Source organism: Protopterus annectens, chromosome 10.part0, assembly GCF_019279795.1.
Source record: "Protopterus annectens isolate FY-2018-M chromosome 10.part0, PAN1.0, whole genome shotgun sequence".
Lineage (NCBI taxonomy): Eukaryota > Metazoa > Chordata > Ceratodontiformes > Protopteridae > Protopterus > Protopterus annectens.
The window spans coordinates 1,511,336,947-1,511,351,125 of record NC_056744.1 but is presented as its reverse complement, the minus strand read 5'-3'; the positions used below and the strand labels follow the sequence as shown (position 1 = coordinate 1,511,351,125).

The window sequence follows — 14,179 nt, the reverse complement described above, 5'->3', positions numbered from 1 at the left end:
CTGAACTAAGCAGAAAAGGAGGTTTAAGCTTACCAGAATTCCAGGACTGTTATTTACCAATGCAGTTGTAATGTGTTGTAGGATAGCAGTGGTAAGGTGAGATCAGAGGAGAAGGACAAGAAATGAAAGGCTATCAACTATTTTGTAAAAATGGGGTATCGCAGAATCCTAGAAAATGCAATGCAACTGAGCCATGCAGCCATTTGCTACTACCCACCCTTAGAACTTGCCTCTTTTTAGGTCAGTCTTCCCAAGGGTGAAATTATTAATTTAACAGGTTCATAGGCAGTTACTAGGCATGCAGTCCAGTAGACCACTAAAGAGTCTGGCTCAAATTCCCAATTGTCCCAAATCATTGACTTGCTTAAGGTCACACTGTAGACAAATGAAGGCCAAGGGAATCAAACCCTGTACCACACAAAGTAGTTCATTAACAGATCAAAACCTTAATCCTCAATGCTATCTGCCAGAATATCTATCCATTTGTCTAAATCCTTTTTAAAGTAAGATAGTGTGACAAATTGCTTGAACTGGAATTGAAGTTTGTTACAGAGAAAGAGTAGTCATTGCATGACAAATCTGTCCTTCCACCATGATTTGATTATTTGATTAAGCAGGTCTTGATCTCTTGTCCTGCTGTTTGCTAGACTGTTTGATTTGTGGAGATATAAGATATCTTGGACTGCAGAATCTCTAATGACCCAGAAGGCAAGATTCAGATCATCCCTAAGAAGTCTATACAACACCAAATACAGAGACAAAGCCTCCAGTCTCTCTTGATAGCTTAGCTCTTCTAGACCTACGATCTTTTTTGTCAGGAACCTTTAGGGTCTGTCTAACTGCTTGATATGTCTAGTAAGATATATCCCAAAGGGGGCATTGAATTTGATGATGGTCTTGATCAGTGCAGAATATATAGGGGTAAGAACTTCTTTGGATCTAGAGATGATATATTTTGTCATCAGCTGTGCCAGACAGAAGGATTTCCTAACCACTGTTACAACATGATGATCGAAGGAGAGGGAATTATCTACCCATGGTTCTAGGTCTCTAACAATGTCTTCATTCTGGAGTGGAGTCTTTTCCATACAATAGGCTCACTGGGATTGGGGCCTTTGTCCTCCTCATTATTTATGACTTTGTCCAGATTTCTTGCTTTAAGATGTTGAGAGGTATGCCTCCAGCAATTGCTGTCCGCCTGTGGAAAACAATCTCTGGAGTCTACTTAGGGTATAAAAACACCAATGCAAACACTTCCATGCAAACATCCTAAACATTCTAGATTTAGTTGCATACTTCGGGCCATACAGATATGCTACCGTTGTTTCTTTATATATTGCCTTTCTTTTCTCATTTCCCAGATTTTTCTAACCTCTTCTGATTGATTCTTATAATCTCCATACATTATTTAAAAGCACAGGTCAAGACTATTTTGTTCTCTGTTGGGCTCTTTGACTGTTAGATCCAGGAAATTCTTGTTTATAAAATCAAGGAATTGTTGGGCATAGCCTACAATTGAGATACAGTTCTCCCAGTTTATCAACAAGTAAAGTCATCCAGGATGATGGAGTTTTGTGTATTTGAAGTTCATCCAATATATTTAGGAAATGGACATGTTTTTCAGGAGCCATGCTATGATTTGATTGTTTGCTTTATTTAGAATGAGGTGAATCTCAATAAGTTTGGTTTGTGGGTCTCTAGGAATCTGTCTCAAGGTAAGGTGGTCTTTAACAAATATGAATATACCATTGCAGTTCTTATTGGGTCTAAAAGCACTGTAAGAGAAAATCCTGGTATAAAGGGGCTGCTTTCTGTACATTTTAGACCAAGTTCCAGTAATAATGCTGATCTAGTTCATAACATCTAGGTTTCAGAATGTCAAGTGTCAAAAGATCAAGAACATATGATCAATGATCTGAAACACTGAAAATAAAACATCCATAAAACACTTTGTTTTTCCAGGGGGGCAAGCCTCTCTGCACCTCCTGCTAATTATGTATACCAACTCCAAGATCACACTTCAGTGAGGTAAAGGACATATTCCCTCATCCTCACTGTACAGTGATCTAAAGCATTTGATGTTTCAGACTGTCGATCATAGGGTCTCAATCTTTTGACACTCAATGTTGTGAAACGTTGTTCTTATGTATGGGACCCATAATAATACATCCATGGATGTGTTCCAAATGCAGGATGGCTTCAGGGTCATCATGCAACTTGTTATTTAGACTCCTAGCATTGAGCAACGCCACCTTGATAGTGTCTGATGCTTGATTTGATTTGTTTTTTAGACTGGGAGATCCATTAGCTGGACTCTGCCTAAAAAGGCCCTGTGAGAGCAGTAAAGGTTTTAGCCAGTATAAGGAAGCAATGGAATGAGATGTACAAGCCATCCTTTTCAAAGCTATTAGGGTTATGCAGCAGCTCATTCCACAATGAAACATACTGGTCCCCCCTCAAATGACAGTAGTTATTAAGCCAGTTATTGAAACCTGTCCTCTTTTCTTTGTAGCTCGGTATCATTCTTGGAGAAGAAAAGATTCTACTCATTATCAGAGTCTTTCCTGCATTTGGGAAATGCATGGATGCTCAGCAGTGTCTTTCTGCATATCCCATGGATTTTGCATGGTAGATCATTTACACCTACATAAACCACCACCATGTTTTAGCCATACTTGTTCATCTTAATGGTCTTGAGGTCCCCTGAAATGTCAGAGATCTTTGTACTTGAAAGACAACTCACCATTATCCTATTTATGTCCAGCCTTCTGAGAGCAGAGTCTGTGCCTCTTACTAAGAAGTCACCAATTACAAGTATGTTTTTATTAGTAGAAGGTTTAAGTGTACTGGGTTTGTAAATGAAGAGAGAGACTTATCTACCATAGTGGAGAAAGAGCTAATATCCCTTATGACCTACGTGGAGATAGAAACAAAGGAATAATGGGAGAATAAAAAGGAAGAGGCCATTTTGTCAACTAATGAGGAGATTTTTTGAGCTTAGGTAAAGAAGATATGGGATGCAGTAAATGGAAAGCCACATATTTTAAATCTGCAGCAAGTCTGTAGATGGATAATTTCTTGATTTGAATTATGCAGTGATTGAATATGATTGGGGCCATTTACCAAATACTTTAATGATAGCTGAGATGGTAACATTGGGAATCAAAGTGAAGCAAAACATGAATGGACTGGTTCCAGTTAGTATGAGAGGGAAGGCAAGCTGTTTAGGGATTTGTAGGAAAATTAGTTTAAGAAACAGATAAGAAGCTTGTATGTGTTGCAGTTAGTAGAACTTCAGAAGGACTGTGTTACTCCTGAATTTATTAGGGGTAATAGACTGTCTTGAATCTGACTACTTAAAGATTCCTTTATAAACTTCCCTAATGGAACATAGTTTGGAAAGAGCAGGCTAGATTGGTTAATAACTGGAATTTTATTCTCAGATTTAAACAGGTTAAGAACTTCAGACTGTGTAACACTGATGTTAGCTTTCCAAAGCTCGTATTTTGTTTTCATTACTGATTGTACACATTGAAGTCTTGTGGTGAACATATGTACAATATATTAATGGTCAGCTCGTGTATTATTTTCTACAGGTATCTTAATATTATCCAAACCACATGCCCACACATCCTTAGATACCTGACCGCAGCTGTCATCTTCATCAAAGATGCAAGAAAATGTGGACGAGTCCTTAAAGATTTAATCAAGGTTATCAAACAGGTAAAAAACAGATGTGTGTGTGTGTGTGTGTGTGTGTGTGTGTGTGTGTGTGTGTGTGTGTGTGTGTGTGTGTGTGTGTGTGTGTGTGTGTGTGTGTGTGTGTGTGTGTGTGTGTGTGTGTGTGTGTGTGTGTGTGTGTGTGTGTGTGTGTAAGTAACCTCATGGTGCAATTCCAACTGAAATAGCCCTCATTATACACTATGAAATGTACTGGAGGTATGTTATACTTTTCTTACTTTTGGGAGGTTATGAAGTTTATTCTGTAGGACCATTTTTCAATTATTGTTGTTGTTCCTTTTTGGTAGATGGATACATATATATTTTGTAATTATAGTTACAGCCGGTTAAGTGATACTTTGGAAAAATGGTGCTGTACATGCATGTCTCATTATATCCTATGATGCCTGTATTGGCCTGCTTATATATTAATTAAATCCTTACATTCATTTTTAATATCCCTGGGTCACTCATCCACAGCTAAGCAGGAAAAAATGCTGGATGAGGTGCCAATCTATTATAGGACAGGAATGCACATAAGGGCAGTTTGGAACATTGCCAGTTTCCCTACTCACATATCTGTGGGATGTGGGATGAAAGGTGGGATCCTGTGTATCATCTGACTCTGGAAGGAAGTAGAAGATCCAGTGATCCCCAATGCAGATCCAGTGATCCCCAATGCAGACACAAGGCACACATGCATATGCCACTCAGAAGGCATCCCAGTTTGGAACAATACTTAACTATAAAAATCAAACTCCTGTTTTCATTGATTGTAATGGTTTTCTGTCTCTGTCTTTTTGATTTACTTTCCTTTCTAGTAGTTTAGTAATATGTACCTATAATACTTCTGCAGCTTAGCAGTGTTTTACTTGAGAAACTAAGTGTCTGAGCTGCTTGAAGCAATTTAATTTCATAAATAGTTGTGCTGCTGTTTGTTTTCAGGAAATAAATGTTAAAAGTAGCTTTATATTTTGAGTGAGGTATTTAATAATTGGGTAATTGGTGAAGGCTGGCATCTTGGTGTCTTTCTATCAAAAATGACAGAGACAACTCTGAAAGTCACTTTGAAAGCTAAACTTTGACTCCAGCAAAAGTCAGTGAACTCCACAAATTGCTGTTACACCTTTAAAGCATTTTGTCAATGTATCCTCACATGAGGGAAGATTATCGGTCACATATCCATCCCAATACCCTGCAATTTATATCTGTCTAAACACACCTTTATCTATCTATTTATATATATATATATATATATATATATATATATATATATATATATATATATGGGTCTCCTACTTTTGGTCGAATCACATTTGGAGGCAACCCACTTCAGTGAAAGCTCATTTGACTGAAAGCTCATTTGGTCGAATTACATTTGGTCGAAAATGGAATATAGCCCCTGCCCCACTACAGTGTGACCCTGGAGTGAGAATATAAAGTAAGGGTGGGTGTAGGGGGCATAGCCCCCACATTGGGGGGGTGTAGCCCCCCACATAATTCTAGTGTATTCACTGTATATGAAGGTGAATACATTACAAATATATTAATATATTTATGTTCAGTAAAAACTATTTGCAAAATGTGGGGGGCTGTGCCCCCACACCCCCCTTACTTAATATTCTCACTCCAGGGTCGCACTGCAGTGGGGCAGGGGCTATATTTCATTTTCAACTAAATGAAATTCGGCCAAATGAGCTTTCAGTGAAATGAGCTTTCACTGAAGTACGCTGCCTGAAATCATTTTCAACCAAATTAAATTTGACTAAATGAATGGGATCCATATATATATCTATATATATATATATATATATATATATATAGTGTGTGTGTGTGTGTGTGTGTGTGTAGATAGACATAGATAAATGAAATTTGAAATAGTTATACCTCAAACTAGGGGAATAGTACTGTGGTTTCTGAGTTACTGTGCATTCCAGAATATTCACACTTAGATTTCAACAATCCAGGCATTATAGGATCATAGGGGGTTACTAGGCTAATGACCCTCAGGCCCTTACAAGCCTAGCCAAGTTTTATGCTTATTTCCACGATCAGCACCTATTGCCCTTGTTCAAGAGGGACACAGGTGGAACCCCTGGGATGAATTTATGGTTACCCATCCAATCATCCAGATTGCATTTGAAGAGGGCCAATGAGGTGCTCTGCTTGACTTGAAGTGGGAGTCTGTTACAAAGGTGTGGTAACCTCTGGGAGACAAATCTGTCCATCCAGCAGGTTCTATTGGTGTCACATACTAGGTTAAGGCCTTTAAAGAAAGAGTAAGTTGTGTACCATTTGACTTGCGGATATGTAGCATTTCCAATAAATAAGGGTCAAAGCTTGCCTTATATGCAAGGCAGAGATTGCCTCTGAGTAGTCTGTATGAAACAGAATAAGGTGACAGTGATTTCAGATGATTCTCATAGAACAGATGCTGAAGATTTAGAATTTTCCTTATGAGGAACATTTGTGGCCTCTCCAATTGCTGCAGGTGCTTGGAAAGTTACATACCAAAAGGGGCATTGTACTCAGTTATTGTCCTGATGAGGGAAGAGTACAGGGAGGTTATAACTTCTTTTTTTCTGGAGGCAATGCCCTTACTTATGAGATGAGCAATATAGAATGCCCTTCTTACCACTGTAGAGACATGGTGATCAAAGGTAAGGTTGCTGTCAACCTATGTGCCCAGGTCTCTCACCACTGAGTGCATACTTAGGGTGTTGTTACAGATGGGGTAGTTATCAGGAACATTGCTCTTACTAGTAGTGATGATAATACATTTTTTGCATTGAGTTAAGGCCATGACTTTGGCACCAATCATTTGTTTGTATAAGCATTACAATAATAGGGCCAGGCACATTATGGTAATAATCTTCAGAATTTCTACACATACCCCATCCTAGTGGTTGGTTAACTGTAGAAGGGTTCTGCCTTACATTCCTGCCCCCCCCACAGATAAGTACCTCCTCCCAGTATAACAAGAGTGCTGTTAATGTGAGTCATGTTAGCGGTGATAAGGACACCAGAGTGTTTGAGAATGTGAGTAATTGGTGGTGCTCTGACTGATGGGCTGAGCATTTAGTATCCTATGCTTGATACAACTTAGCTCAGGAGCCACAACAGGTTTGCTGCTGGTTGCTTCTGGCAGTTGTTTATGTAACTCTCATTTGTGGATGTGCTGTTCATAAAGTTACATTATGCCTACTGTAGAAGGCATTTTAGTAAACATGCCATAGTAGTAACACTGTGATTTATTAACTGTATTTTTTAGGTGTCTTACTCATACAAAGACCCTATTACAGAGTTTGTAGAATACTTGCATGGCAGCTTTGACCTCAGCACTGCCAAGAAAAAGCTAAAAGAATGTGAACCGGTAAGTTGAAACATGACTTGTACTACGCGGTACTGTTCATGTGAAAAATAATAAATGTTGTTGATGATCAAAATTAGAGCGACATACAACACGTTTATACTTTTTGTTCCTTTATTCTGCCTCCGCACTAAAGCTTTTTGCTTGTATTGTCTTGGATGGTTGTATTGTTTACTGCTACACTATTTGTAATTTATTTAAAAGGCCATTTATAACTGAAATCCATAGAAAAGGTAACTGCACAGTGTTGAAACTGTTTTGCAGGGCCAAGCTCAGGGTCTGCCACAGTGTAGGAAAGGAACCATAACTTCTTCTCTTTCAGCTGTTCCCATTAGGGATTGCCACAGCGGATCATCTGTTTCCATTTCTTCCTATCCTCTGCATCATGCTCTGTCACACCAACCACCTGAATGTCCTCTCTCACCACATCCATAAACCTTATCTTAGGCCTCTCTCTTTTCCTCTTACCTGGCAGCTCCATCCTTAGAATCTTTTTCCCAGTATACCCAGCATCCCTCCTCAGCACATGTCCAAACCAATGCAATCTCGCCTCTCTGACTTTGTCTCCAAACTGTCCAACCTGAGCTGACCATCTAATATACTGATTCCTAATCCTATCCATCCTTGTCACACCCAGTGCCAATCTTAACATCTTTAACTTGCCACTTCCAGCTCTGACTCCTGCATTTTTGTCAATGCCACCATCTCCAACCCATACAACATAGCTGGTCTCACTACTCTCTTGTAGACCTTCCCTTTCACTCTTACTGGTACCCGTCTGTTACAAATCACTCCTGGCACTCTTCTCCACCCATTCCACCCTGCCTGTACTCTCTTCTTCACCTCTCTTCCACACTCACCATTACTCTGAACTGTTGATCCCAAGTACTTATACTCATCCACCTTCGCCAACTCTACTCCCTGCATCCTCATCATTCCTCTATCCTCTCTTTCATTCACACACATATATTCTTTCTAAGTCCTGCTGATCTTTATTCCTCTCCTCTCTAGAGCATATCTCCATCTCTCCAGGGTCTCCTCAACCTGGTCCCTACTCTCACTACAGATCACAATGTCATCTGCAAACATCATAGTCCATGAGGCCTCCTGTCTGATCTTGTCTATCAACCTGTCCATCACCATTGCAAATAAGAAAGAGCTCAGAGCTGATCCTTGATGTAATTCCACCTCCACCTTAAACACATCTGTCACTCCCACTGCAGACATCACCACTGTCACACTACCCTTGTATATATCCTGTACCACTCTTACATACTTCTCTGCAACTCCCGACTTCCTCATACAATACCACAACTCCTCTCTAGGCACCCTATAATATGTTTTCTCCAAGTCCACAAAGACACAATGCAACTCCTTCTGACCTTCTCTATGTTTTTCCGTCAACACTCTCAGAGCAAACATCGCATCTGTAGTGCTCTTTCCTGGCATGAAACCATACTGCTGATCACTAATCATCATCTCCCTTCTTAACCTAGCTTCCACTACTCTTTCCCATAACTTCAAGCTGTGACTGACAGTTTTATCCATCTGTAGTTACTACAGCTCTGCACACACCCTTATTCTTAAAAATAGGTACCAAAACACTTAGGAAAGGAACCATAACAAGGATATTTAATATTATCTTACAGAGGTAAACAAATGCACAAATCGTGACCTACTGCTGGGGGCCAGATCCTCCTTGGTAGTTCTATGGCTGGGTTCAGCCTTTCTTCCTTTCCACTTTGGCATTTTTTTGAAGTGCCTAGGCTTAGAGGCATTAGACCCCGACACTGTTGCATGCTATGATATCAAGGTCTGCATAGTAAAGGTGCACCTACCCCTGTGAGCTTGTCAATTTTTCTGCTACTTTGAAAGTTCAAATTTCAATCCAGAAAGTTCCCATATTCATTGCCTAAATCATTGAAGTTTTTGTAGTCCTACTGTGGTCACCAAGTAACAAACACTGGTACCATCTCTGCTTCCTAGGGTAGAATCACAGAGTGAAGCATTCTTATAAGAGTCAGATATTTGTAGCTACATCACCATTGTATCATAGTATAAAATCTGTTCTGTGTAGTTCCAGTGTGTAGTTTCTAAAGCAGTAGATGATATATATTTTATTGCTAGTGTTCCAAATAGCTATGAAATGAAGATGTTTCCTTTGTCATCTCATTTTTGATAACCAGCAGTGATATATCATGAAAATGAATTTGTTTTTTGTAACTTTAATTATCCTGTCATTGCAGGTGCTTGTCAATGATTTTTTCTTGGAGGGATGCTTTGACAAATTCATGGCCTATGCTTATTTTCTTATTCATGAAACATTTCAACATCATCATGAGCGTATCATCAAGTAGGTGAACCTTTCTATATTCATCAGCAGCACTGAAATTGATTGTACATTTAGAGGGAGTGCTTAAATGAACAGGGAATGGAGATTAGTAGACTTCCACACTAGAAAAGTAGGCCCGTTTTCTTTTCACAGAACTGTAGGTACTATAGTAAGATCTTGCTGTTTAATGATGGAATCCTTCACTGTCTTTATAAAGTAACTGCAGGTTTTTTTTTACATTTGTAACACTCCAAGTGTAGTCAGCATGCCCAAATGTGATACTTTCTGTCACATCTCATGTGTCTGCAAAGTTTACAGCTGCTGATTACAGCCAGGAGCTGCAAAGGCTTCATCCTGTAGTTCTGGGTGTGATTTCTTCAGTTTTCATTTGCCTCTTGTAAGTTTTTGAGAATCACTTAACCAAGCAGTGCTCCTTCGCCTCCAATGAAAATAGACTTTAACTCCCAAACAAAACATATAAACAAAATTAAACAAAAATGTCATTCTTATCCAGCTGTTAGGAAAAACCTGGCTTTTCTAAACCAGTACAAAAGCTGAAGTCATGCTGCTGAATTTGCTCACTCACCCTAACTTTTGACCAAATGATTATTTTAAAATCATCCATAAGTGACCCGATTTAACCTAACGTTTCTGTGTTTGGGTGGTTTACCATGCAAACCACTTGCTGTGTTGAATCTTCCAACATCTCACGTAGACAAAGTCTCACAGGTGTTCCCTCAAAACAATTTACTTAACATACAGACTCATGTGTACACAAACACACACACCCGTATTACAAAAGCGTTCCTACTTTAGCAATGGAAGAATGGTAGTATTGGTGGGCAGTTCACTGTTTGCCTTCTACCAACACTGGCACCTCTGCCATGTCTGCTGGCCTGTTCTGCACCTTTATGCATCACCTGTATTTGTCGTCTATATATATATATATATATATATATATATATATATATATATATATATTTGTCACTTATACAGCCCTCTCCAATTGAGGGATATGGGAGGAAACAAGAAAACCAGAGTACCCACTGAAAATCCATGTGAACATAAGAAAGCTAGGTATACTCTGCACAAAAGGCACAACAGCTAGGATCCAAACCAGAGAACCAACAGCAATGAGACAGCAGTGCTAACCCCAGCAGCACTGCACCACCCTACAACAGATCTACATTTGACAAAAATGAATTAACAGTACAGGTAGGACATTTGTCTCAGATCTATTTGGAATAAATGAGCTGTTACAGCCTATACCCATGCTATATTCATAAAAATATAGTTGAGTATGTATAGCTGCATTCTGATGTCAGCTCCATTGTACTCAAATGACTGAATTCTTCACAATAGTACATGGATGGGATATGACAAAATGCATCACATTCACTCACAATGACTGTACCTCTTGTTTACACATAAACATTAGGTGACTACATTACATCCTGAAGTATTCAAGGCATGAGATATTCAGAAAATTCACAGAGAAACCATGGCATTATCATCCAAAGTAATCCACACACACACACACACACACACACACACACACACACACACACACACACACACACACACACACACACACATGCACATACACACACACACACACACACACACACACACACACACACACACACACACACACACACACACACACATGCACACACATGCACACACACACACACACACACACACACACACACACACACACACACACACACACACACACACACACATTGCACAGCATTTTTATTACCTAACACTTAGATGTTTTGAGGTCTGAAGGAAAAATCTATGTTTGTTAAGACAGAAGACATACATAATATTATGTTTATCAGAGTGAATGAACTATTTCAAACTTTAAAGGTGCTATAGATTAGATAGATAGATAGATAGATAGATAGATAGATAGATAGATAGATAGATAGATAGATAGATGTCATAGCAGCCATGGTGGTGCAGTGGTTAGCATTGTCGCCTCACAGCAAGAGGTTCTCCAGTTCAATTCTTGGCTGGAGCGCCTTATTTGTGGAGTCTGCATGTCCTCTGTGTGGTTGAGTGAACTTGAAAGACATGCAGGTAGGTGTGCGCATGAGTGGGTGTGCCTTCTTTGAAGGTTGGGCACCAGGCTAGCAACTCAACACCATAAAAATCCACTTATTAGTAGACCGGTGATCTGCTGTGGTGAACCCTAATCGAAAAAAGACAACAACATTGCTTGTATTCTCAGGTATATCTTCTTGGTACTCTAATACAAGTATATAGACACATTTTGGTAAATATATTTACAACTGTTTAATTTAAGACTTAAAAAGTCATTCTGTTTCATAAATGAGTGGTCAGACTTTTAAGTTTATTATATTGTCACATAAAACTGCATACTTCCTATTTTTTTCACAGTTTCATAAAAGCAAGAGTTATAGTTCATAGTTCCAGATATAACTGTCTTCAGGCTAGAGGCCATATTAAAACACAGACATTTGCACAGTATACCAAATGGTCAACCAAGGAATCTAATGATATCTTTAAAGTTTTCATAAAGTTGGAGTTATGTATTTGAATTGGGAGTTTATTCCACAAATGAGCGATGTTCTAAAAAGCAAATCTGAAACATCATTCAGTTCTACAAGAACCAAGATGGAAAAAAATACAATACCTTAATGATTTTTCAGAATGAATAAATTCCAAACTCGTAATATTTTATCTTCGGATTGTGTAAAGCATCGAATCCTGAGCATAAACAGCTTCTTACAATGCGGTAGTGAATGGAAAATAAGCCCAAAATGTAGATGTCTATCAAAATAATTAAGATCTTGAACATCACATTGACAACTAATAAATTTTCTTTGTAATCCCTAAAGGAGAATTAAATTACCTTTAGAATAGGAAAAAACATAAAATTTGACTCAGTAATTGACCTAACATAATTCACATTTTTGAATTTTTGAAGTAAAGCAGAAGATCTAGACTGAAAACTTCTGAAAAGTTGGCAACAAACTTTTAAAGCTTTAAATTGATCCCCTGACATTGGCTTTAAAATTCAGTTTAAAGTCAACGCAGATACCAAGATATTTAAATAAATGTGCTCCCAATATCAGTGTTCTCTAATAAGATGTCATGATTGATTTTCAGGGGACCAAAAGTCATGAAATTGCATTTACTAATCGTGGTATTCAACCCATTCCTGTTCGGCCATTTTACTCCACTAGAACGAGAGTTAATGATCATATTATAATCAGTGTCATTAGTAATAACTGATCTTGATAGCATCTGCATATTTGGCAGTCCAAATACATTTATGTGTCGGTAGAAAGGAAAATAAGATGATATCGACTTTAGAAAGAAATCTGTTTTTACAACATAAAAAATGCTCAGCTTTTGGTAGAATTAGTATTTTGCTGAAAAATGCAATAACATATTTAAGAAGCTCTTGGTTAAACTACAGAATTTAAAGTACGGTGTTACATAAAAGATATAGGTACCCTTTTCATAAATTATATAAGGAATCTATCTGAGGGATGTGTACAGATATCTACCACAGCATGCCCAGGGCAACAGTGCATAAAGAGGAATCTGACAGGACATACATAGTCAGCTCGAGGGCATGCAGATATTGCAGTCGTCGCCACAGGAACAGATATACACACACATGCACACACACTTTTATTTATATATATATATATATATATATATATATATATATATATATATATATATATATATATATATATGTATATATATATATATATATATATATATATATATATATATATATATATATATATATATATATATATATATATATATATATATATATATATATATATATATATATATATATATATATATATATATATATATATATATATATATATATATATATATATGTATATGTGTGTGTGTGTGTGTGTGCATACAATACCTGCATGGTATATTTATGTAATTTATTCCCATGTATGGAAGGTGTCGGATTCCACTGTTTACTGGGGACTGTCTCCCATGTGAGAAGCCTGCTTGACTGGAAACATATACCTTGATTCTTCTAATCTCATAATAAAACAGACAAATGATAATATTCACAGATGGCAGATCATGCAGAAATTGCTGAGAATGGCATGCCTGTCTGCCACATATAACTCTGCATTGTGAGATTTTAAAACCCCTTGAGGAAGATCTACTTGGGTAGTAAAACTCATATTTGTACAAATCTGGAATTAACCATATCAGTGTCATGGCTCTCAGTCTAGTCACAGGGATCTATAGAGAACCAGATTAGAACCTTGTTGAACTGGTACCTCCTATCTTTAAAAAGTCTGTTAAAGATGCGGTACTGCTACTCCAGCAATGAAAGTTTGATGAACCAAAATAGAAAGCATTCATGAAATGGAAATATAACATTGTAGAGTAACCACTTTTTTAATTCTGTCAGAAATAAGTAAAATATGTGATTCGTACTCTGTATGGCAGATAAATTATAACATAAAATGAAGTATCCCTGTTAGAGAAACAAACTTACTGCAGTGGGAGATTCTAATCTAGAAAGTATTTAAACATTATAAATGATAAAAGACAAAGGGCTGAATTCCATAAACTCAAGATGGCATGGCATGGCTATTCTACTGAAAAGGCATAACGGCTCTGACCTACTGACACCTGTGAGGAACTAAACAAAAATAAGACAGTGGGAGATGCTACCAGTGCATAACAGCTTTATACAGTTACATACAGGAGGAAACTATCAATGATGC

The 14,179-nt window shown here is 37.8% G+C and overlaps 1 protein-coding gene across 1 annotated transcript in view; it reads left to right on the top strand.

Annotated features, from left to right (window-relative positions):
- Nucleotides 1-14,179, top strand: part of LOC122814322 (eukaryotic translation initiation factor 3 subunit E-like) — a 50,520-nt gene that overhangs the window by 11,588 nt on the left and 24,753 nt on the right. The window contains exons 5-7 of the mRNA XM_044086907.1: nucleotides 3,597-3,723; nucleotides 6,992-7,093; nucleotides 9,337-9,443. Coding sequence (XP_043942842.1) covers nucleotides 3,597-3,723; nucleotides 6,992-7,093; nucleotides 9,337-9,443 — 336 coding nt within the window. The remainder of the gene's footprint in view (nucleotides 1-3,596; nucleotides 3,724-6,991; nucleotides 7,094-9,336; nucleotides 9,444-14,179) is intronic.